Source organism: Oncorhynchus gorbuscha, linkage group LG26 (genome assembly GCF_021184085.1).
Source record: "Oncorhynchus gorbuscha isolate QuinsamMale2020 ecotype Even-year linkage group LG26, OgorEven_v1.0, whole genome shotgun sequence".
In the NCBI taxonomy this organism is placed as follows: Eukaryota; Metazoa; Chordata; class Actinopteri; order Salmoniformes; family Salmonidae; genus Oncorhynchus; species Oncorhynchus gorbuscha.
This window is the reverse complement of record NC_060198.1, coordinates 14,829,307-14,856,352: the sequence shown is the minus strand read 5'-3', so window position 1 is coordinate 14,856,352 and position 27,046 is coordinate 14,829,307. Positions and strand designations below refer to the sequence as shown.

Below are 27,046 nucleotides of genomic sequence, written 5' to 3'. Positions count from 1 at the left end.
CCCCAAACATATGGAAGTAGGTACTTTGGTCTAATGAGACTAAAATGTAGCTTTTTGGCCATCAAGGAAAATGCTACATCTGGTGCAAACCCAACACCTCTCATCACCCCGAGAACACCATCCCCACAGTGAAGCATGGTGGTGGCAGCATCATGCGGTGGGGATGTTTTTCATCGGCAGGGACTGGGAAACTGGTCAGAATTGAAGGAATGATGGGTGGCAGTAAATACAGGGAAATTTTTGATGGAAACCTGTTTCAGTCTTCCAGAGATTTGAGACTGGGACAGAGGTTCACCTTCCAGCAGGACAATGACCCTAAGCAAGTTTTCAGTTTTTTAAATCTTATTTCTTGTTTGTTTCACAATAAAAACATATTTTGCATCTTCAAAGTGGTAGTGGTGTAAGTGGTGTAAATCAAATGATTACAAACCTCCCAAAAAAATACATTTTAATTCAGGTTGTAAGGCGACAACATAGGAAATGCCAAGGGGGTGAATACTTTCACAAGCCACTGTACATGGGCAACAATCATAGTTGATGATTACCATATACAGTTTCTTCAGAAAGTATTCATACCCCTTGCAAATTTATTGAAAATGAAATACAGAAATATCACAACAAAGTCCATACTTTGCAGAAGCACCTTTACAGCTGTGAGTCTTTCTGGGTAAGCCTTTAAGAGCTTTTCACACCTGGATTGTGCAACATTTGCCCATTATTCTTTTAAAAATTCAAATCGGTTCTTGATCAATGCCAGAAAGACCTTTTTGGAGGTCTTAAATTAAAACTGTGACTCGGCCACTCGGTAATACGTTCACTGTCTTGATAAGCAACTCCAGTGTAGATTTGGCCTTGTGTTTTGTTGGATTTGCCCCCTAACATAACACTTTGTATTCAGGACCAAAAGTTACATTTCTTTTCTTTAGTGCCTTGTTACAAACAGGATGTATGTTTTGGAATATTTGTATTGTGTACAGGCTTCTTTCTTTTCACTCTGTCAATTAGGTTAGTATTGTGGAGTAACTACAAGGTTGTTGATCCATCCTCAGTGTTCTCCTAGCACAGCCATTAAACTCTGTAACTGTTTTAAAGTCACCATTGGCCTCATGGTGAAATCCCTGAGCAGTTTCCTTCCTCTCCGGCAAATGAGTTAGGAAGGACATCTGTATCTTTGTAGTGACTGGGTGTTTAAGCTATTTATTTTTATTAATTTGTACACATTTCAAAAAAACATAATTCCAATTTGAGGTATTGTGTGTAGACCAGTGACAGAAAAATCTAAATATAATCCATTTTAAATTCAGGCTGTAACACAACAAAATGTGGAAAAAGTCAAGGGGTGTGAATACTTTCTTAAGGCACTGTAGCAAAAAGCAAACAATCCAATTTTAATAGCACTGGTACAGACTTGTAAAAACAGGCAGGCACACACACACACCCTGAAAAAGAGGACTTTTATTTGTGATCCAGAGAACTTTGTTTGAACACCTGTGATTGACAGCGCACCACAGGACGTGTGCTAAATGTGTATTAAATAGACAAACATGAGACACTTAGGACGATGCCCATGTCAATAGACAAACTGGTATTTCTTTGTTGGGCAAACAGCTTAGATTACTGCACTTGCAAGAGCAGGTGTGTGACTTTGCTAGGCACAAGTGTGTAGTAGCATCACCAGAGAAGGCATTTGCACGCACGCACGCACGCACGCACGCACGCACGCACGCACGCACGCACACACGCACACACACACACACACACACACACACACACACACACACACACACACACGCACACACACACGCACACACACACACACACACACACATACACACACAACATGCTCAGATAGATAGAATAACTCAAATACCATTAGGTGTCATTGTACGTGAATGAGGAGAAGTAGAATGGGAGGGTGGTATGATGTTTCTGTTTCCTGGGAAGAGAACCATCTCTTAACTGCCGATGCACAGAATGGCATTTTCATATTCAGGCGTGAAGTGTTTGAAAAAGAGATGAGACCAAATAACGATGAAAAGGCAGAAATATGAAAGAGTTAAAACAAAAGCTTCAAGATGTTTCCTCTTGTCCCACTCCAGATAAAAACACTTCAAAATGTAATTGTTGTACTAGTTTTTGTGCTAGTGGGAAGGTAATAAAATGGGGTTGTGTCTCATTAGCCTTCCTTGAATGGAAATAAAAGGTCGTCACAGCTAAACATTTGGTCCTGGATCAGGGCCTGTACTCAAAGCATCTCTGAGTAGGAGTGCTGATCTAGGATCAGGTCCACCCACCCCGTCAACGTAATCGTACCCATTACCATCTAAAAAGGTCAAATTGAACCTAGATCAGTACTCCTACTCTGAGCTGCTTTCCGAATACTCAATACTAGCCTGGAAGGAAACAGCTTGGACTGACATAAGATTCAGGGATGGCGGTAGACCTCGGCGGTCTGTTTCTCCAGAGGAAATCTTTGAAGAGGGCGGTCTACTACTCCCAGGCAGTCCCCGTGCTCCTCACCTCAACCCCTTGAGCCCCTTGAACTACGACCTTGTGGAATAGATTGAGCTGCTGTTGCAGGGATTGAGGCAGCAGTTTGTGGTTTGTGGGGCCCGGGTTTATGGGGACTGGGCTATGTCCCCAAAGGCCTTCGAAAACCAACCAGGGAGACCCGAGCAGAGCCTCAATAACCAAATAAGATTAAGATCACCATCTTAGCCGCGGCTACATTAAAAAGATAAAGCTAATGAGAGTGGCCCCAGTGTCTCAATTCTATTACTTTGGATCTTCAGCTGATTCAAAATGAGGGCCTTTTGTGAATACGCTCATAGAATTAGGCTTGATTCTCCTTTGTTGTTTCTGCTTCATCAGGATTGCTAGTGTTCCTTTTTTTAATGTTTCAATATGTTCCGCATTATAGGGCTCAAGTCATTTTTTAAATGAATGTGTGTCTGGTTGGGAAATTATATTATTTACTTTCGTTGATTCATTGAGACATGAGGTGCAACATTTCAACATTTTAAGGATGGACTATCAAGGCTTTGCATCATACACATATGCATACACGCATCCAAAATATCCTGCTAGGGTTCGTTTTCCTTGTTCAAATAAATATATCTTTGGGATAACACCTTCCTCTAAACCTCAAATCTCACAAAAGACCACCAGAAATGGACTTAAAGCTCTTGTCACGTTGTTATAGTACAATTTTTCCTGTTTGCTTTAGATAACAAATCTTCAGTTGACCCGGAGGGTTAAGGGAGCATTACAAATTAATCCCGGGTTTTAATAAGTCTGTCTTAAGCCAAGGGGTCTTTACTCCAAAAGAAAAGAAATAAAAGAGGGAGGGAGAAGAAAGAGATCGGAGAGGAAAATAAATATATTAAACCCTGTGATCACAGCCAGCTTTTCTTGTTTGTTATCCCTCCGTTTTCCGTTTAATCCAATACTCACTAATCCAATTTGTCTATCGGGCTTCGACCCTAACTTCTCCTCATCTAGGTTTTTCTTTCTCCGACGTAGCCGTTTGAAGTGACCACTCCTCGTTCTGCGGTCTAACGACTCACTGAAACAAACTGCAGACTAAGAGGTAGATGGATAGAGTTCCAAAAAGGAGAAGGAAGAGAAGAAAAAAAGGAGAAGAAAAAAAGGAGAAGAAAAAAAGGAGAAGGAAGAGAAGCAAAAAAAGGAGAAGGAAGAGAAGCAAAAAAGGAGAAGGAAGAGAAGAAAAAAAGGAGAAGGAAGAGAAGAAAAAAAGGAGAAGGAAGAGAAGAAAAAAAGGAGAAGGAAGAGAAGAAAAAAAGGAGAAGGAAGAGAAGCAAAAAAGGAGAAGGAAGAGAAGAAAAAAAGAGAAAGAAAAAAAGGAGAAGGAAGAGAAGAAAAAAAGGAGAAGGAAGAGAAGAAAAAAAAGGAGAAGGAAGAGAAGAAAAAGGAGAAGGAAGAGAAGAAAAAAAGGAGAAGAAAAAAATGGCAAAACATGATCAGCTCATGACACAAACATAAAAGTAAGAGCTCGTTATGGACAAAGTCGAGCGGTCTTCACCCTGAATATGCATGAAGAGCCATAATCAGATGTGGGGCAGTCACCCACTGAAGGAGAATATTGGAGAAGCACAAAGGGATTGATTTAATTACTTGAAGTGGGCCTGTGTGTGGAGGATTCTTGTTAAGTGAGTGAAAAGGCTGGCAGTATCCTTGCACTATTTTTTTGTGAAGGGGTTGGAGTTGGGGGCAGATGGTGGGATATACCAGAGTAGTCTAGCTCCTTAAGTCAGCAAAACTAATCTCGGGGTCTAAAGCACTTGTGATTGAAAGGGTCTTCATTGATTGCGAAATGGACATAGAGTGTTCTCTGTTTAACGTCAACTTGGATAACCGTTATCCAAGTTCTGCTCAATTATTTAGCCTTTATCCAGATCATCTCTTAAAAATGAGCAAAAGCTACATATGTTACTTTGACAGAGAATGTACAGTGCCTTCAGAAAGTATTCCCACCCCTTGAGTTTCCAACATGTTGGGTTTACAGCCTGGATTTAAAATGGATTCAACTGAGATTTTGCGTCACTGGTCTACACACAATACCCCATAATGTCAAAGTGGAACCATGCGTTTAGACCATTTTTACAAATGAATTACAAATGAAAAGCTGAAAGGTTTAGTCAATAAGTATTCAACATATTCGTTATGGCAAGCCTAAATGAGTTCTTGAGTAAAAATGTGGTTACAATTGTTACATAAGAAGTTGTATGGACTCACTCTGTGTGCAATAATAGTGTTTAACCGGATTTATAATGACTACCTCATCTCTGTACCCCACACATACAGATAACTGTAAGATCCCTCATTCGAGCAGTGAATTTCAAATACAGATTCAACCACAAAGACCAGGGAGTCTTTCCAATGTCTCGCAAAGAAGGGCACCTACTGGATGATGCATACATTTTTTTTTTCATCAGACACTTAATATCCCTTTGAGGATGGTGAAGTTATTACACTTTGGATGGTGTATCAATACACCCAGTCATTACAAAGATACAGGTATTCTTCCTAACTCAGTTTCCGGAGAGGAAGGAAACCGCACAGGGATTTCACCATGAGGCCAGTGGTGACCTTAAAACAGTTACAGAGTTTAATGGCTGTAAAAGGACAAAACTGAGGATGGATCAACAACATTGTAGTTACTCCACAATACTAACCTAAATGACAGAGTGAAAAGAAGGAAGCCTGTACATAATACAATTATTCCAAAACATGCATCCTGTTTGCAATAAAGCACTAAAGTAAAACTGCAAAAAATTTGGCAAAGATATTATCTTTATGTCCTGAATACAAAGTGTTATGTTTGGGGCAAATCCAACACAACACATCACTGAGTACCACTCTTCATATTTTTAAGCATGGTGGTGGCTGCCTCGTGTTATGGGTATGCTTCATCAGCAAGGACTAGCTTTCTAGGATAAAAAACATGAATGGAATAAAGCTTATCACAGGCAAGATCCTTGAGAATAACCTGGTTCAGTCTTCTTTCCAACTGAGCCAAACAGAGCCAAATTCCCCTTCCAGCAGGACAATAACCTAAAACACAAGGCCAAATTTACACTGCTTTACCATACAACATTGTTGCTTACCATACAGTTGCTTACCATACAGTTGCTTACCATACAACATTGAATGTTGAGTGGCATAATTACTCAACTTGAAAAGACTTGAAAATGGCTGTCTAGAAATGATCAACAGCCAACTTGACAGAGCATGAACAAATTAATTACTTAAAAATCATACAATATGATTTTCTGGATTTTTGTTTTAGATTCCATCTCTCACAGTTGAAGTGTACCTATGATAAAAATTGCAAACCTCTACATGCTTTGTAAGTAGGAAAACCTGAAAAATCGGCAGTGTATCAAATACTTGTTCTCCCCACTGTAAGTATTCACACTCTTTACTCAGAACGTTGTTGAAGCACCTATCACAGTGATTACAGCCTCGAGTCTTCTTGGGTTACAATTTGGCGAGTTTTCCAAATTCTTCTTTGCAGATCCTCTCAAGCGCTGTCAGTTTGGATAGGGAGCATCACTGCACAGCTATTTTCAGGTCTCTCCAGACGTTCGCTCGGGATCGAGTCAGGGCTCTGGCTGGCCACTAAAAGACATTCAGAGACATGCCCCCAAAGCCACTCCTGCATTGTATTGGCTGTGTGCTTAGGGTCGTTGTCTTGTTGGAAGGTGAACCTCTAGACAGCCATTTTCAAGTCTTTTCAAGTTGAGTAATTATGCCACTCAACATTCAATGTTGTATGGTAAGCAACTGTATGGTAAGCAACTGTATGGTAAGCAACAATGTTGTATGGTAAAGCAGTGTAAATTTGGCCTTGTGTTTTAGGTTATTGTCCTGCTGGAAGGTGAACCTTTGTCCCAGTCTGAGGTCCTGAGTGCTCTGGAGCAGGTTTTCATCAAGAATCTCTCGGGACTTTGCCCTGTTCATCTTTCCCTCAGTGCTGACTAGTCTCCCAGTTCCTGCTGCTGAAAAACATACCCACAGCATGATGCTACAGTCAGTATCTGGTGTGGCCACCAGCTGCAATAAATATTGCAGTGCATCTCCTCCTCATGGACTGCACCAGAATTGCCCGTTCTTGCTGTGAGATGTTACCCCGGACAATTCTGGGGGGGAATGGCCCCATCCGTCACCCTCCGATCCAACAGGTCCCAGACATGTTCAATGGGATTGAGATCCGGGCTCTTCGCTGGCCATGCCAGAACACTGACATTCATGTCTTGCAGGAAATCAAGCACAGAATGAGCAGTATGGCTGGCGGCACTGTCATGCTGGAGGGTCATGTCAGCATGTGCCTGCAGGAAGGGTACCACATGAGGGAGGAGGATGTCTTCCCCTTAACGCACAGCGTTGAGATTGCCTATAATTACAAGCTCAGTTCGATGATGCTGTGACACACCGCCCCAGACCATGACGGACTCTCCACCTCCAAATCGATCCCACTCCAGAGTACAGGCCTCGGTGTAACTCTCATTCCTTCAACGATAAAAGGCAAATCTGACCATCACCCCCGGTGAGACAAAACCGCGACACGTCAGTGAAGAGCACTTTTTGCCAGTTCTTTCTAGTCCAGCGACGGTAGATTTGTGCCCATAGGCGACGCTGTTGTAGGTGATGTCTGGTGAGGACCTGCCTTACAACAGGCCTACAAGCCCTCAGTCCAGCCTCTCTCAGCCTATTGCAGTGTTACGAACCCCTTTGGCCCTGCAGTCTAGGGGAGAGGGAAACGAGACCCGTAACATATCTCATGCAAATCATAACAGTGAAAAGGAACAGTGAGAACTAAAAACAACAGAAAACACAAATCTACCATCAAACACTTTAGGTTTATTGTTCAAACACACGCTAATGGGGGGGGGGCTTGTTATTACAGATGTCTGAGCACTGATGGAGGGATTGTGTGTTCTTGGTGTAACTCGGGCAGTTGTTGTTGCCATCCTGTACCTGTCCCGCAGGCGTGGTGTTTGGATGTACCGATCCTGTGCAGGTGTTGTTACACGTGGTCTGCACTGCGAGGAAGATTAGCTGTTCATCCTGTCTCCCTGTAGCGTCTCGCAGTACGGACATTGCAATTTATTGCCCTGGCCACATTTGCAGTCCTCATGCCTCCATGCAGCATGTCTAAGGCATGTTCACGCAGATGAGCAGGGACCCTGGGCATCTTTTCTTTTGGTGTTTTCAGAGTCAGTAGAAAGGCCTCTTTAGTGTCCTTAAGTTTTCATAACTGTGACCTTAATTGCCTACCGTCTGTAAGCCGTTAATGTCTTAACGACCGTTCCACACGTGCATGTTCATTAATTGTTTATGGTTAGTTGAACAAGCATGGGAAACAGTGTTTACACCCTTTACAATGAAGATCTGTGAAGTTATTTGGATTTTTACAAATTATCTTTGAAAGACAGGGTCCTAAAAAGGGATGTTTCTATTTTATTATGAACTGGTTATAATCATAATTAGAGCAGTAAAAAAAAAAAATATATATATATATATATATATGTAACTGCGTATGTACAGTTGAAGTCTGAAGTTTACATACACCTTAGCCAAATATATTTTAAATTCCGTTTTTCACAATTCCTGACATTTAATCCATATCCATTTTGCCACAACTTTGGAAGTATGCTTGGGGTCATTGTTCATTTGGAAGACCCATTTGCGACCAAGCTTTAACTTCCTGACTTATGTCTTGAGATGAGACAATTATCATTATGGCCACACAGTTCTATTTTTGTATCATTAGACCAGAGGACATTTCTCTTAAAATAACCATCTTTGTCCCCATGTAGTTGCAAACTATAGTCTGGCTTTTTTTATGGCGGTTTTGGAGCAGTGGCTTCTTCCTTGCTGAGCATCCTTTCAGGTTATGTCGATATAGAACTTGTTTTTACTGTGGATATAGATAATTTTGTACCTGTTTCTTCCAACATCTTTACAAGGTCCTTTGCTGTTGTTCTGCGATTGATTTGCACTTTTCGCACCAAAGTACGCTCATCTTTAGGAGACAGAACGCGTCTCCATCCTGAGCGGTATGACGGCTGCGTTGTCCCATGATGTTAATACTTGAGTACTATTGTTTGTACAAATGAACGTGGTACCTTCAGGCGTTGAACCAGACCTGTGGATGTCTACAATCTTTCTTCTGAGGTCTTGGCTGATTTCTTTTGATTTTCCCATGATGTACTGTTTGAAGGTAAACCTTGAAATACATCCACAGGTACACCTCCAATTGATTCAAATGATGTCAATAAGCCTATCAGAATCTTCTAAAGCCATGACATCATTTTCTGGAATTTTTCAAGCTGTTTAAAGGCGCAGTCAACTTAGTGTATGTAAACTTCTGACCAACTGGAATTGTGATACAGTTAATTATAAGTGAAATAATCTGTCTGTAAACAATTGTTGGAAAAATGACTTGTGTCATGCATAAAGTAGTCCTAACCGTCCTAACCGACGTGCCAAACTATAGTTTGTTAACAAGAAATGTGTGGAGTGGTTGAAAAATGAGTTTTAATGACTACAACCTAAGTGCATGTAAACATCCGACTTCAACTGTGTATATTCATTAAATAGAACCCGCAATACACCAGTCTCAACGTCAACAGTGAAGAGGCGACTCCGGGATGCTGGCCTTCTTGGCAGAGTTGCGAAGAAAAAGCCATATCTCAGAATGGCCAATAAAAATAAAAGATTAAGATGGGCAAAAGAACACAGACACTGGACAGAGGAACTCTGCCTAGAAGGCCAGCATCTCGGAGTCGCCTCTTCACTGTTGACATTGAGACTGGTGTTTTGCGCTGTTCTGTGAAGGGAGTAGTACACAGCGCTGTACGAGATCTTCAGTTTCTTGGCAATTTCTCACATGGAATAGCCTTCATTTCTCAGAACAAGAATGGACTGACGAGATTCAGAAGCCATTTTATTTCTAGCCATTTTGAGCTTGTAAATTGAACCCACAAATGCTGATGCTCTAGAGACTCAACTAGTCTAAAGAAGGCCAGTTTTAATGCTTCTTTAATCATTACAACAGTTTTCAGCTGTGCTGACATAATTGCAAAATGGTTTTCTAATGATCAATTAGCATTTTAAAATGACATATCTTGGATTAGCTAACACAATGTGCCATTGGAACACAGGAGTGATGGATACTGATAATGGGCCTCTATACACCCATGTAGATATTCCATTTAAAAAATCTGCCTTTTTCCAGCTACAATAGTCATTTACAACATTAACAAATGTCTACTCTGTATTTCTGATCAATTTTATGTCCTTTTAAATGGACAACATTTTTTGCTTTTCTTACAAAAACAAGGACATTTCTAAGTGACCCCAAACTTTTGAATGGTATATATATGTGTGTGTATATAGTGTATATATAGTACCAGTCAAAGTTTGAACACACCTACTCATTCAAGTTTTTTTAATTAAAAAATATATATTTTCTACATTGTAGAATAATCGTGAAGACATCAAAACTATTACATAACACATATGGAATCATGTAGTAACCAAAAAGTGTTAAACAAATCAAAATATATTTTATATTTGAGATTCTTCAGTAGCCACCCTTTGCCTTGATGACAGCTTTGCCCGCTCTTGGCATTTTCTAAACCAGCTTTTTTATTATATTTTATTTTTTGAATTGTACTTGAAACTGGCTCTCATGAGGGCGAGGACCGCCACAGGAAAGGAAGATGCAGAGTTGCCTCTGCTGCAGCGGATAAGTTCATTAGAGTTACCAGCCTTAGAAATTGCATCCCAAATAAATGCTTCACGGAGTTCAAGTCACAGACAACTCTCAACATCAACTGTTCAGAGGAGACTACGTGAATCAGGCCGTCATGGTCAAATTGCTGCAAAGAAACCACTACTAAAGAACACCAATAAAAAGACGAGACTTAGACTGGGACATTAGACATTAGACTGGGGGAAATCTGTCCTTTGGTCTGATGAGTCCAAATTTGAGATTTTTGGTGTCCTAATTAGAGATTTTTTGTCTCCGCATGTGTGGTCCCCACCGTGAAGCATGGAGGAGGTGGTGTGATGGTGCTTTGCTTGTAACACTGTTGGTGATTTATTTAGAATTGAAGGCACACTTAACCAGCATAGCTACCACAGCATTCTGCAGCGATACGCCATGGGACTACCATTTGTTTTTCAACAGGACAATGACTGAAAACACACCTCCAGGCGGTGCAAGGGCTATTTGACCAAGAAGGAGAGTGATGGAGTGCTGCATCAGATGACCTGGCCTCCACAATAACCCGACCTCAAGTCAATTGATTTGTTTTGGGATGAAAAGCAGCCAACAAGTGCTCAGCATATGTGGGAACTCCAATGTGTTATGTGTTATTTCATAGTTTTGATGTCTTCACTATTATTCTACAATGTAGAAAAATAGTAAAAAATAAAGAAAAACCCTTGAATGAGTAGGTGTGTCCAAACTTTTGACTGGTACTGTATAAATATATATATTTACAAAAATATATATGTGGGATTGGAAGTAATGCAGACAATTACATTCATGAAAGCTACAATCTATCTGCAATATTAAAGCTGATCTACCCCTTTTTTAATGATAATAACATTGTACAATGCAAGTGTGCAAAGCTCTTAGAGACTTACTCATAAAGACTCACAGCTGTAATCACTGCCAAAGGTGATTCTAACATGTATTGACTCAGGGGTGTGAATACTTATGTAAATTAAATATGGATGTATTTTATTTTCAAAAAAAATTGAAAAACTAGTTTTCACTTTGTTATTATGGGGTATTGTGTGTCGATGGGTGACAGAAACAAATCTATGTCATCCATTTTGATTTCAGGCTGTAACACAACAGAATGTGGATTAAGTCAAAGGGTATGAATACTTTCTGAAGGCACTGTAAGTGACCCCCCCCCCTATAAATCTCACAACATGAATTGTTTTGTTGGGTGGGTGAATTGAGGCTTACAGAAGAACACATATACATACATTTAGGCATACTAAAACACAGCACACACACAAGGGAGAGGATTTTCCTCCTTACTAAAAACCTTTCACTGTTTCAAATTAGCCAAAGGCAGATGTACTGCAATATAAAGCTGTTCGTCCAGATTCAATTTACTTCAACATTCTATACCTCTCTCCTTCAGTGTGTGTAGCTCTACTCCACTACGTAGGAAAGGGGAAAAGAGGGCAAATGAATTAATGAATTGAAACATATTTGATCTTTCTATGACCAAGAGAGGTTGCTTTATTCATCTCCCTTTTTCCTCCTGCCTCGACCTACCTTCTGTAGCTTTTGAATTTGTTGAAGATGATGACAGATTCGAGGGTCTTTAGCGGGAAACAGAGCACTTGAGGTTTTCCTGAGGGTGTAGTAGATGGGAGACCCCTGAGCAGCGCTCACCTGATAGAGCCCTGGAGAGGTGTCTCATCAAAATACCCCCTTTTACCACATAAACCAGACAATGAGCGCAGGGAGACGAGTCGAGGGGCTTGTGCTCAACAGGCACCGGTGACAACAGAACCCTTTATAATCTCATGACAAAAGCCAAAAGGCATCATCCTATTAACCAGTGTGCCTGGGCGCTAATATGAGTAACTGCCCAGGAGCCTTCACAGGGCTCAGTGCTATTAAAGGGGGTCTGAAACAGCCAGCGGGAACCGAGGGCCCATTCACCTTTCATCTGCCATGCTGTTGTTTGGCCCACTATAGCGGAGGCCGATTCAAGATGTTAGTGATCTGATTATGGTGCTTGTGAGAAACACCCGCCAAAATGTGAGCATCTTCTCCCTTTTCTTTCTTTCTTTCTTTCTTTCTCTTTCTTTCTTTCTTTCTGTCTTTCTTTCTGTCTTTCTTTCTTTCCGATTTCAAATCTCAGGATTATTTTTTCTTTCTTCATCAGTGGCTCCAGTGCCTTGTGCACCCATAAATCGATTATCGGTAAATATGTCCATTTTTCGTGGAAGTTTACTCATCCTTACCCCCTGTTGCACCTCTTTCTTATCTTTTCTTTTCACGGAGGGAATATTCAATGAGCAGTTCCGAGCCTGAGAAGCAAGCCGCCGCCGAGAGTCCCGGCTCCGCTATTTTTTTCCTTCTCGGATTTCTCATTTAGTTGTCTTTATGCTGCTCGCGCCATGTGGTCCTTGAAGGTGTTGAAAACATGGGAAGCGCCGGAGGGATCAGAGCGGCCTCATTAGCATCGGCTCAGAATTGGAGTGGCCGGGGCTGTATGGCGAGGCCTTACTCCTCCTCGGGGTCCGAGACAGCCGCCAGTGGTGCGCCTTGCCTTCGTCCCTCATTGTGCTTTTGTGTCCTTTCAAGTCATTTTCTTTTTTGTTGTTGTCATGTCGTCCGGGTTGTTTTCCTAAGACTCGAGGTGGCCAAAAGGATCATGGGGGAAAAAAACAATAAGATCATTGCCTTCCTGTACTTTGAACACTTTCTTAATGAGAAATTCCTTGGGTTTTTGTTTCTAAATGATTTAAAGAAGTCCCTTTCAGTGAATGCTTGTGGCTCCTCTTCACGCCATTTTGCAATATATGGGCCTATAGCCTAATGTGTATCCTAAAGAGAAGCCAAAGATCAGTCAAAATTGCCAACGGTGCAAGACGGGGGTCTATTCCATTATTCCATTATATTCCATTATTAGACCAAATATGAGGCAGGTTTGCGGGCAAAGCAAGGAATGTGAGAAGCCGTGTTAACATAGGCCTACACGTGCAAATATACAAACCTACCTTCCGAATAGCTTGACAGAACTCATATTTATTTAACGCAGACAGCACATTCACGTCAATATTTATGAGGGAGATAGGACTATAGAGGGGTTACATTGCCAAGCATCGTTTCGTTATCCTTTTCCAGTTGTGGTGAAATGTGAAATGGATAAAGGTCTCAGTGGAAGGGTTTATCTCCTAAATCCTGGTGGTTGGCCCAGCTATCTTGGACAATGACCCCAAAGAATGTCAACAGCTCATTTCCACAAGAGCTGGAGGGAGTTATAATCTGCTACTGCTGCTGCTCAAAAGCCCATATCTCAAACACTGAATTTGAAGGGGGAAAAAAACACGCCCTGGTATCATTATGCAGACCATCTCCATCTCCTCTCCCTTTGACAATCTGCATTTGAATGAAATTGATACATTATTATGACAATAATGTTTCAGCAATGGTACAGCAAATCAAAATAAATAGGATTCCCAGCATCGGAATTGCTGTCCCCTGAACGCCATTACAAACACATGCCACCACCGCCATCAGGGAGTAAGTGCACGGAGGACGGAGGGATGAGGCAAATCCAAAAACACTTTAAAAAAGAATTGTCATTAGTGTCGAGCAACATCCTTTCATTAGCGAGTTTATCGGAGCAACCAGCCATAGGAGGGAGATTCATGCACCCTTGAGCACAAAGACTCAAGTTGTTCTACATTTACAGAATCATTTGACTTATTTTAATTATTCTTTAAATTACAATTGCAAATAAAGTCGCCGCCTGTGGGTTATGCATGGCCTGGAAAAAGAGCAACATTTTTAGTGATGACTTTCCTCGTTCCTAACTAATCTCCGAGGGGGAAAGAAATGAATGAGAAAGGGGCGATATTCTCTGCCTGCTACTTTAGTGGAGAGGCCATCAGTCGCCAGCTACACGGACTGCTCAGGACCAGATGTTGCAGAACTGACCAACAATTGGGCCTAAAATAGAGGGAGTGGGGGGGGGGGGGGGGGCTCGAATAAATTAATTGCTAATTTCTCCGTCTTTGATGGAATTAGGCTCACTCCTTTCCCCCATGTGCTGTGTGAATGTCCATGCGTTAAACGTTTTTTCTTCTTCTTTCTTTCTCCCCCTCTGCTTTCTTGACGGTTAAGGGCCACCCAGAGGAGAGCGAGTGATGCAAAACCGAGGAGTAATCCCTCTGTTTATCTCAGCTTCGAGGCTCGGCCCCAACCCCTGCCTCTATTATCCCACGGATTTAAGGCAAACTTTCATTTATTGGCTGGCCTCAGTTTTCTATCCAACTCTGTTGCCTGAGCTCGGGATCCCCCCCAGCCCCCGATTCCAATGTGAATGGATTTGCATCAAGCAACAATGGATGTTGCCGGGGCACTGATTAGTCAACGGTAGGACGGCGCTCCTCGTATGCGTGGTTTGCCCCGGCACACATGGCTATGGAAGAATGTTGGGCTCGGGGGGGGGAAGAAGCAGCGCCTGCATGACATAACTAGGCCAGCCACCAGATCAGGCCTCCCTCTGCCTCAGCCAACCAGATGCAGCTGGAGTTTGGAAACGTTGGCTAGAGTGATACCAATAGTGATTAAGTATACTTAATGCAATACTGTCTATAAGCCTCTGATCACTACTGGCTAATGACTATATAGACTACTTTTGTCAATACCTAGCAAACAAATACGTATTCAAAGCAATTCTACTACTTACAACCAATTTGAGTTCAGCTCACACATATTCCTCAGAAAGGTGGTTCTACTGATGCTCGTCTGGCCGTTGCTTGTGAGAGGGTCCATGGGAGTGTGTATTGGTGACGGTGGCCATATGTTGTGTAGGGCCCTTGGTGTGAGACTGCAGACTATTGACTCAACAGTGCTCCAGATGAGTGCTGACAGAACGGCAGGGAACACAATGTAAAGATAGGCCTGCAGAGACCTGAATGTAAAAGCCTCTTCACCTGCAGGTAAATAAGACTCAGACCACCCATCCCCACACCCAAACAAACAGGCCTTATCGCTCTCCTAGCACAGGCCATGCACTTCCCATCGCACTCCAGATGTACAGACAGAGGAAAAGAGAACGGTTGGAGGAGAAAGAGAGAAGTGAATGAGAGGAGGAAGAAGAAGACATGAAAAGAGGAGCGAAAACAGAGGTGAAAATACATTAAGGAAAAGAGCAAGGAAGTGAGAGAGAGAGAGAGAGAGAGAGAGAGAGAGAGAGAGAGAGAGAGAGAGAGAGAGAGAGAGAGAGAGAGAGAGAGAGAGAGAGAGAGAGAGAGCGAACGCAAGCAGAGCAGTGGAAAGAAATAGCTAGTCAGTCAGTTCTACTACAGTCTGTTGACAGTACCAATTCAATTTGCATAATTGGCTCCGCCTCCCCCATTAGCACCGGGCTGTTTGGCTCCCCCAGGGCATGTGTTAGAACAAATTTGAGCAGTGTCATATTGCACGCGTTTCAGCAGGGTTAGCCTCACATTAGCTTAATGAATTAATCTGCTCGGGCTAATGGCTGCGCTAACACCATTAGTCTACGGCAAAGCATCTGGAGGAAGGATTCCAACAGGGAGTTTTTTTCCTCTCTATCTCCTTTAAAAAAAAAATTAAGATAGCTAGGGGAAGGCAAACGCTCTTCCCAAAATACAAGAGGGTAATTTCCTTCCTTATTACCTTATCTCTTATGTAATGTGCTGGTTTAACTGGTGTTCGCTGCTTGTTGTTGCACCAGCATGGGCCTGGCTCGAAAGGCCAGAACCTGGTGCTATACTTATTAAATATGGGGTGGGGGGTAAGGCAAACACCTAAAAGAAACATCTTGAATGTTAACTGTTAAATAGAAGTAGTGAATATAGTTTAACATTAGGCCTGCTCACAAAGTATAGATAGTTTAACATAAGGCCTGCTCACCAAGACTAGCCTTACTCATTCAATTTTTATTTTATTTTTTATTTTACCTTTATTTAACTAGGCAAGATCAGTTAAGAACAAATTCTTATTTTCAATGACGGCCTAGGAACAGTGGGTTGACTGCCTGTTCAGGGGCAGAACGACAGATTTGTACCTTGTCAGCTCGGGGGTTTGAACTTGCAACCTTCCGGTTACAAGTCCAACGCTCTAACCAATGACATTTGTGTGGTTGTAAAATTGCAAAACAAAAATGTGAATACGTTTACAAGAAAACAATCAATTGCATTTCCTATTCATTCCAATGTTGCTCATCAATTGAGTTACAATTCCTGGCATCTGGATGTCTATCAGCCAAAACAGGCTCTAGGCTAATGGACATAACAACTACTTACGGAATGGAATGGCTAGTTTAGCAAGTCAATGAAGTGGCATCATTAGCAGGCTCCCAGTCATTGACCATTAACTGATATGAGTGTCTTGGATCAGTTCGCATGTCGATGGACCACATACATCAAATCCAATTACACTGTCAGGATATCATTTGTAAACTAAATGATGATCAATTAGGCAAAGATACCCTTGTCCTCCCTCGCCTAATGGTTGGCTTCTTCTCGTTTAGATGTGGCAGAATTTGTAATCCTTCTCCCAAAAACATTGAGGGAACTAAATGTGGATTAAATGAATGGACTATCGAGAGTCGGCAAACAGTATCGCCTTTCGATTGATTAAAATGAGGGTGCTAAAGGGTTTGTCAATACACATGGATTGGTCATCAAGCTATGGGGGGAAATGTTAGCCTATTTAGTTTTTTATTCCAACTTTTTGGGGGGAGAGGCATGAACAAAATGCTCTGGATTGTTGTTGACAGCGACCCTTGGCCATAACACATTTGATAGACATTGTAAACCCTACTATGAAATTCCTATCCATGACAATATGGTCAATTCTGAATAAGATGCTGCAAGATTAAAAGGAGAATAATCCTGCCACAATATTTCCATTAAGCTGATAATACAATGAGCGCCAATCACTGTCCTATTTTTGGCCATGTGCTGTTGCCATGCCAAATCTCACCAGCTTATTGCTGACATCAATATTCAGCAGCTGGAGAAAGTGTCACCGGCAATGCAAGGTCCTTATGATAAGGGTTGGCTGGCTTGCTATATCAAAATATCAATATCATTTTCCTCAGTGGGCTCTATCGCTTCTAAGCACCTCCAACATACCCGCCCCCACCACCACCACCACCACCACCACCACCACCACCACCACCACCACCACCACCACCTGCCCCCGTACGCTACAAATCCCTCCCAGTCCCATCCCCTCCAGCTCCCCTCCCATTCCACCAAACCAATGCTTTTTATCTGCAGATTTTCAGACAATGCCTGGAGGATCCCGTTGCCTAATCTTCTCTATCCCCCATCCCTTTATCCCACTGTTAAAGAATGTTTGAAACGGGTAACACCGAAACGAGAGAAAAAAAAGGAGAGAAAAAAAAAAATCACATCAACATCTGTGGAAAATGGGGTGGGGAGGAGGGGAAGGGTGGAGAATTTGCAAATAAACAAATAAAACGGCTTTCGTTCTAGATCATGTAATTTGCGTATTGCATTCTGTGTGAAATGGTGGCGTTCGTGGAGTTTGTGCGTCGGCCAAACAATGTTAAAGTAATACCCAAAATAACAAACCCTACTGATCTTACTAAATGTCATTCCAGTGAACATAAAACATGCACATTGTTACAAGGAGAATATATATAAGATACTTCTTCAAACTCCTACAGTTATATTAACACATCTATATGTTCATCTCTTACGTTGTCTGTATGTGTCATTTTTTTCCCTTCTGATTTTGAGAAATTCACATTTAGATATTGGTATCTGCTAACAAAACATGATAAAATCATCAGGCAAAATGAGCATCTATAAATATTCTGTGATTTCATCTCCACCTTTGCCCGTTGAGGGAGTTTTTAAACATCGCAAAAAATAATTCCAAAAAAAGCTCCCCAAAAATGTCAGTATTATTTTTTTTGAAATGGTGACACAGATAAGTTAATACAAAACAACTGAAAATCCCAAGCAGTCAAAAATGTCAAATATCTAGTTAATGCCCAGATAAACAACAAGCTATGTCAGCCCTGCACTTCACATCACAGACCTTCTCCCACTCACAACTTGGAAGGGTATTATGTTTAAAACACTTTATTCCTCCCTTACTTTGGATAGATTATACTAGTTATCCCATTAAAGTTGAGTAAAAATGCCATTCTTGTGTCTTTAAGCTCTTGCATAGGAGGTCAATAAGACTAGCCTCCGCTTACAAGACTGGCCTGGGTGTAATCTGTGCCGAACTTACATTAATTAAATGGTAAGCTTCTTTTGCAATACGTTCCTAAAGGAACTTGGCTGATAATATACTTAAAGCGGGGTGCGGGCTGTTTGTTTCAGAGCCAGCAGACATTTAGCCATGCGTCTCACGTACGGCGGCTTAAACCTTGGGCTAAAACCAGGGACTTGACAATGAGCTCGCCGGCTGGCACAAGAAGTGCATTTTCAACTTATCAAAGCAAAACATATTTGTGCTCAATGTATGTATTTTTGTCTCATGTACTTGTTATTTTACATAAAATTCACAGTTGAAATTGTGAGAATGAAGGCAAAAAAACAACAACTTACAACCTGAGAGTCTGAGTGTAGCCTAGAGGTGAGCGTGTTGGACTAGTAACCGAAAGGTTGCAAGTTCAAATCCCTGAGCTGACAAGGTACAAATCTGTGGTTCTGCCCCTGGACAAGGCAGTTAACCCACTGTTCCTAGACCAGTTAACCCACTGTTCCTAGACCAGTTAACCCACTGTTCCTAGACCAGTTAACCCACTGTTCCTAGACCAGTTAACCCACTGTTCCTAGACCAGTTAACCCACTGTACCTAGACCAGTTAACCCACTGTTCCTAGGCCGTCATTGAAAAGAAACATTTGTTCTTAAACTGACTTGCCTAGAAAAATAAATCTAGGAAACTTTTAAGTTAAGGGCTTGAGTAAAATAAAGAGTATAAGTGTTTTATTTGAATGCATATAGAGGTTAGAACATGTCCGTCTACCATGAAAGGATCGCTGTGTGTGTGTTTCAGTAGTAAAAAAAATACAATCCCCCAAATCTGGCATTTAGCAAATTCAACCATTGTGTTGTTATCACAATTATGAATTCATCTAATAGTATTATTTCCCAGTGTTATTTTCCTGTAACCCCTGATGAAAGACTAACAAGTTAATTAAATATGCTGGCTGCTCTGAGCTCTCTGGTGAGCATCATTAAGGCACTACTGTAATTAACGGTAGTGAGAAAGGGAATTCCCCAACCAACGATTAGGAAACTATTACCAACTACTATTTAATATGGAGGACAACAAAAGCAGCCACAATAACCTTAAAGGGCAATTGTGGAAAAACCTACTTAATTATGTAAAGTGGGATATTAAAATCACTCAATTTAGCACTGAATCAAAAACCTAATTCCTTCATCTTTTTTTCATATCATATTCATGCAGGCAGAGAAATATGTTTAACTATGATTCACAACTCTTGTTTTAGCATAACTACACCTGAATTGTCATGGACGGAGGAAAGGCCTAAATAAAAGTCTGACTTTCTTCTATGAGTCTCTGTTCCCGAGCCCACTCCCCATGGCAGCACCCCCTGCCTGCTCTCTCTCCAAAGAGCCTCCACTCCCCTGCGGTCTATCAAATATCACCCCTCACAAATCAATTTTACACATGATCGCCCCCTCCCTCCCTCACTCCTCCCGTTGCCCCGCCTGTCGGCCCCTCCCCACTAATTAAGTGGCGAGATTAGCATATATATGATATCAATGGTAAACATCACTTGGCTGGTAATTCACAAACGCTCCTGGATAATGGGAGGGTTGAACACCTATTAACCCTGTGCCGACAGCACTGGGGCAGGTAGGGAAATTCCCTAACCTTGCTGTATCTCCCCGAAGAGATATTAAGGGTGGCTCCTAGGATCTGGCATGGCATTGCTGTAATGATTTAAATGATGCTGTGTGTCTTGACGAAATTGAACACTGTCATGCAAATTCGGTCGTTGAACTGAATCAACTCCAATTGTTCTACTATGGTTTTTGAAAACAACAAACCACATTAAAGCAGCTGCAATTGTTTCGTTTGAAGGAGGAACACTGATAACTCTCACACAGACACACCAATGTGTTTTGATGGTAAATCCCGTTGGGGCTAGGGTGCGTGACTAATGAGGCGAGCTGCAGTGCGACACAGGCAGTTATCCGGCCCTACTGCAACCTACAACACAACAACAGCCGTGGCCCTTAGCATAGGAACAATCACCGATGGAGGGCGGAGGAGGGTTTCTCCCCAAGCCCCATTCTCTTGCCTCCAGGGGCATGGGGATATCCATTCCTCCTGGGGACAGGGAAGCTGTTTATCCTCCTCCTTTAGCCCTAAAACCCCACAAAGAAACATTCAAGGCCCTAAGACTTTGCATAGGAACGGGCTGTATATCTCGGGGGAGAGGGAACTACAGCACATAGAAATAGAACTCCATCAACATGGTGACACAAAACAGCAACAAAAACAGCTGGCAAATTCATTCTCAATGTGTCCTTATTTAGAGCACAAAGAGAGATACAGAGAGAGAGAGAGAGAGAGAGAGAGAGAGACTTCGATCTTGAGCCTGCTGGGATTTGACAGCGAAAAAATATTCTACATTGAAAATCAATTAACTGTCGGCCTGTCCTGACTCCGTGCCCCCACACACAATCCTGGGGGCATCTTCAACCAAATCCACCCTTTCCAAAAAGGTCGCGGTCAACACGACTGCTCCGTGTGCTGCACCAAGGAGCGGGATTAGGCCTTGTTCCGGGGCTTTGCTGCTCTTTAAACTAAAACCATAATACACACCGCAACCTTCCCTGGCAGTCGGTTGCTCATCGGCATAGGAGATAAACCTCTGGCTCAAGCGCTCGGGTGTCAGAGGCCACTCAAATAAATGGTATTTGTTTAAATTCCCCCAAGCCCTCTGGAGGCCTAATGATGCAAACACCACAGAGTAGTGCAGAAATCCGAGGGGGTTAAGAATGTCCAGTGTCCACACAGGAACAGGGGTGAATCATCCACAAGGGTCCAGGATTCGTGGATGATGGGAGGGAGAGTTAAAGACATCATCAGCTGGGTCAGCTGGATCCGCAGGAAGTGATGCAAACATTCCAGAACAATCAGCAGAATAATCCAAGTGGCTAGTAGGTGATAATAACAGGGAGGTTATGTCCCAATTGGTCCAATCCAAGACACTTAAAAGGAAGGTAAAACTGAAATAAAGCTCTACCTTTTATTACACTTATCTTAGGTGTTGTCCAGACAGTCAGCAATCCGGAAAATACGTTTAGCATCTACGCTAAACTGCAATGTCATCCAGTTCCATAGGATTGGTAGTAGTTGGTGGTTCAAAACTAGTCCAATCCAAGAGTATAAACTGGTCCAAAACTGGCCCATAGAGCAGACTGCGCTAACAAAAAGAGCAGAGTGTGGATGCCGGCTGTGTAGTGGCAGGCAGCTTGGCAGAGCCGTGTGTTAACGGTGATTGACGAGCGGTTAATGATGAACATCCACCGTGTTGGAAGTCTGAGGTAGAATGGCCAGGGGTTACCGAGGTCACTGGTGAGGGCTCCCCAGTCAAAGAGCTCGTTCAGGACAACCAATAACGACTAATTAACAAGCTGATACTGTCAGTCAATGCGTCTCTATTTCAATGAGGAGGACAGAGACGACGTATAGAAAATGGAGCTCTTGAGAAATCATTTTCTCTGCTTTCTCTCAGTACAGCCACATGTTTGTGATGTACTGAGGGAATATTTTCCCAGATAGTGACAGTCAAAACAACACTAATCGCAAATACAGAAAAACAAGCGCGAGATGGTCAAATTAAACATGATCGGGGAAACGGGCCAAGTCTCCAAGCTGAATGTAAAACAGGGCTGGTCATGGTTATGAAGATTGGTCGTTCTTCTGTACCACCGGTTTGGTTTGGTCATGGGCGAAGTGTCGTGAAATCCCTTTCTGTGTGAGTCAAGGGATTCCCACTTTGCCTTAACGTGGTAAACAAATATGGCCGACAAGAAATTCAATAAACATGCCCAGGGTGCGTTTGGGAGGAAGGAGGTCATTCATTCCACAAACCAAAAGGTTGTTCATCCAGCACAAGGACTGCTGTTGAGAGAGGCACTCTTGATTTACCGTACTCTTATTAAGGTGTTCCATGAAATAGCAACTGCTGACAGAAAGTTATCTTCGTCAAACATCCCAAGGACTTCACGTGAACAACGACAACGATAAAGACAATTGCACAGACCAACGAATGCACACTAAATACAAAACTTAGGAACATAATACACAGGAGGATTATATTATATACGTCCAATTTGTAAGTCGCTCTGGATAATAGCGTCTGCTAAATGACTTAAATGTAAATGTAAATGTAAGAGTGTCCTTCTATTCATCTTGCCGGTAAGACCTAACATTTAGATGTGATGTGATTAATAGCCATGCAAATACTGTATAAGAAATATGTTCACATATATAACACTTACCGGTCATTTAAAGCTGCCATATGTAACTTTTTGGGCAATCCAACCAAATTCACATAGAAATGTGTTTATAGATATGTCATTGACATTGAAAGCAAGTCTAAGAAGCTTGTATATCTTTTCTATGTGCACTATTTCTAGGCTTCCCATTCTTAAATTAGATTTTTGCTTACTTTTGGTTTTGTACACCAGCTTCAAACAGCTGAAAATACAATATTTTTGGTTATGAAAAATATTTTTTCACAGCGGTTTAGATGGTACAATGATTCTCTACACTATAACTTGCTTGTTTAGTCACATAAACTGAAATTAGGCAAACTATTCTAATTTTTGCAACCAGGAAATGGACTATGCAGAAATCGCTCCGCCACATTAAATGTTCTTAAATTTCCTTTTTTGACATGTTGCTACATTGTCCTTACAATAGTCATTGACGAGTGGGGATTGACACACACCAACCATTATCTTTCTCTGTGACTTTCCAGAAACCACAGAGGAGGAGGGGGGGCTTTGGAACCTCGTTGAAATCCAAAGCCATTTAGCTCTATCTTTTTAGAGCTTAACAATACAAGCCCCGAAAACTAATTAGGTACATTTCGTCCATTTCCATGTTAATGTTTTGTTTGTTGCCATTGTTTGGCCACACAATGGGCCCAGATGCTAATGAGGCAGTCCCAATAACAGGGGCCTAATGGGCAGGCCGCTCATGGCCATTAGTCCAGAGGCACTGGTGGTGCAACCCTCCCCTCGGGGAGCGACTGATGCATTTTAAGGCCAAGCTGGGGCTTAACGAAGGGCAGGTTACAACGCACAAAGAGAGAGAAACCCAACCGTCAACAAACCACTCTGTCTTGTGGGGGCCTGAATGACACTAGTTCATCTTTCGCTGATCAGATAGGAGTGATTGTGCATTTGTGTTGGTGCATGAGTGTGAGTGTGTGTGAGAGAGATAGAGGGTGTGTGTGTGTGCGCGCATGGCAGATAGTGCGGGGAGTGTGCTCGTGCATTAATTCTCACTTATCACCACTTCCTTTCAAAGCAAACATACACGTCACCTGTTCTCACCGGGTCTAAGACGAATGGCAAACAAGAGTAAAGCTTATTGCAAACAAGCCCTTTATGGACAGTAGGCCTGAAATGACACTTACCCGATCAGTCTTCTTGTCGCTGTGTGTGACTGTGCCATCGACAACCCTGCAACAACAAAAATAAGTGCAAATGGTGATATCGCTCTGAGATCAACATCTAAAGCATTTCGAATTGGAAATGGTAATACATGTTTTGCCTGCGGTTAAGAACAGGTAGAATGATAATAGTGCTAAAGATTTGTGTCGGTATAGAAGTGTCACTTTATGTAAATATACGGCACATCTTTAAATAGAAAAAAAAACAGGCTATGAAAAACAGCCAACCTCTCATCCCTCTGAGCCTTTTGAAGCGCGTATTGTCATGGAGTCGAGCCGGAGTGCATGTTTCCCCATTGGTAACGTAGCCTCGGCGCGGCTGTCGAGGTGTCGGCTTTAAAAAAAAAATACGAAGCCTCCTGTGAAGCTAATAAGGTGCTAATCCCGGGCCGCCGCTCCCCCCTCCGGCCCGCGGGGGCACGGGTGAACACCGAGGGTGAGGCACGGGGAGAAGGAGACGAGCCGCCTCTTATCGCTGCTCTCCAGACAGTGGCCCCAGATCAATGCACGCGCGGCGCGATCAATGCATCTGATAAGGAATTAAGACGGGGGAAATAAACTGTACATGTTATCGGGGAACTCGGTACACGGCCTAATTATGATGCGCCGCGTGTGTGTGTGTGCCGATGATACGGCGGCGGGACGGCGGTGGGGGTGGTGTTGTTGGGGTGGGACGAGGCTGGAGGGGTTACAGGGGGGCTGGGGGTAGACAACATGGAGGGAAATGGTGGGGGGGGGGGGGTGGTTGTGCATTCATGATGCACACACTTCATGAGGAACAGAACAAACCTTTTACAGAGGGAAGACACACAAGGGAAGACTGAGTCCCTCAATATAGAGATCTGACAAGAATGAGCGGTGCTCTATGGAGTAGAGCAGATTCAGTCAACAGTGTACCAAATGAGCTTTGGCCACCACCCCCACAATAACGCAGAGAGACACAATGTGGAGAGAAATGGACGGGGTGAAGAACAAGAAAAGCAGACCGTCATCACGCTTCACCAGGCGTCAACACACCAGGAGAGGTCAAAGTGAAAAACAAAAAGCGTTCCCATGTTCGTCCCGGTAGTTTCCTCAGTGGTGCTCCTCTGCCAGGGCTGAGGGAAACAGGAGGCGCATGTGACGGCTTGATCAGCAGCCTCTCTCTCTCCGACAGCAGGCTCTCCGTTCGGAGGGACCCTTTGATCTCCCATCAAGCCAATTCAGGAACATCAACTGACGGGGCGGCACGAAACACCCCGATGCCCAGACCCCGATGAGCCCCCCCCCCGCACCAACTATGTGCTTTCATTTAGGCCAGATTCCTCAACAGAGAGGAGGGAGGGCACAAAGCCGAAACCTACCTCTATAGCATGCTGAGAAAGACAAGAGTGGGTGAGAGTGACAGAATATTAGATAGTACAGCCCCTTCAAATTCACTGCTTAACGAGAGAAATTGCTTGACTGCCTTTGAGAGGGAAGGAGGATAATAGGGTCCTTGGGTGTGTTTGTTTGTGCCGAGGACCGACCGGCGTGTGATGACCGGGGAGGTCTGCCGGCCCTAATTGGCCTGTTTAATTGTGAATTCCCAGCAAGCATGGCACAACAATAGAAATTAGTTGGGGTTCTCTCTCTCTCTCCTTTTCATCATTATCTTATTACAACCAACCGTCCCAAATAGGACTATTGAAGGGCTTGGCGATAATACTGTACCAACCAAGCAGACACCTCAGGATGAAAACATCATTGGAAGAGAGCTAAAAGTTCACGTTAAGTCTTGACGACCTGGGGAAAAGTTCAGGTAACCACACGTGTCAAATCACATCCTCAAGAAGAGAAATGCGATAATCCCATTGAAGTCATCTGCAGCAGGTGACATTAGCAAAACACCTCGTGGTCTCAGAGGAGCAGAGGAGAAGAACCAAAGGCCAGGTGTCAATTTGTTTTCAAACGTTTCTTCCAGAAAAAGACAGGAAAATGCTGTGTTCAAAAGTAGGCGGGGCAAAGGGAGTGGGTGCCTCACTTCAAAGGGTTTCTCACTACCCCCTCTCCCCATTCCCCTCTCTCTGACACCGAGGTCGCGGTCAACTTTGACAAGTCACAATTCTGCCATTAAGTTAAGGGGTGGAGTTGGGCGCGTCTGTCTGTGTGAGCGCCTCTGAGTGTGTGTGGGGGGAGGGTTGTCATCGGTGAAAATCAAACGGAGACCCAATTAAACTGATTCTAACATGCCAGTGATCACGAGGAGGAGGCTCACCTGGACTCTCCCCTCCCTCCCTCTCCTTGCTTGCACATGCCTTTGCCTCCCTGACTCCCAGGCCTAATTGCCCAGGCCAAAAGCCTTGGGAATCTGCCTCTCCGATGTGCTAACAGCCCTTCAGCACCGAGGGCAAATTCCCACTCGGGGCCAATTCTCCACGGTGATTTCAGTCTCATCTTTAATGAGACAATTTAGGAAATCAAAGGCGCCACTTGGGACCAGCGGCGTGCGGAGAAAAAAAATCCTACTTCGTTTTCCAGCTGTGACAACCGGCGACAAGACGCAATATCTTCAAAAAAAGTGCAGAGAATCGAGATAGGGTCCCCATTCGTCACTTTAAACAACGGTCTGCTAATTACCCATTTTCTCAGAGCAGGGGGTCCTGACATTGCATGGGGGTCTAGACTTAGGCGTCCGTATAGATTATTGAGCCCACCTACGAGGAGCGGCTGCAGAAAAGTATAAAACTATTAACGCTATTGCGCCACCATCAAAGGCTGCTCGGAGAAACACTAGGGCCATACATGGATGGAGAGAGACGGGTGGGGGTGGGGGGATGAGAAATTAGTGTAGTCACATCAAAAGGGAAAGGCACAGGAGTTCGGTTGAGGACAATGGGCCACAATTACCATGGCACATGACAAGCACATGGCAGGGGCGACACCCTCACTGCTCCTGACTGATACACAGAGGGCCAAGAGCCCGCTCTGGAGGGAGGAGCTGACAGATGCTCTTTGTGCTGGCCGTCTCAACATCATGGACCATACCGAACATACAGTACTATTTTTTATGGAGTAACGTTGCCGTTTGACCATAGGATAGTA

General features: G+C 43.1%; 1 protein-coding gene across 2 annotated transcripts in view; it reads right to left on the bottom strand.

Annotated features, from left to right (window-relative positions):
• The window catches only part of LOC124015127 (homeobox protein OTX1 B-like), a 43,177-nt gene extending 19,189 nt beyond the window's left edge, over window positions 1-23,988 (bottom strand). For both annotated transcript variants that reach the window (XM_046330081.1, XM_046330082.1), the window contains exon 1: window positions 23,948-23,988. In XM_046330081.1, the coding sequence (XP_046186037.1) occupies window positions 23,948-23,985 (38 nt within the window). In that variant the 5' untranslated portion in view covers window positions 23,986-23,988. The remainder of the gene's footprint in view (window positions 1-23,947) is intronic.
• Window positions 23,989-27,046: the final 3,058 nt, after the last annotated feature.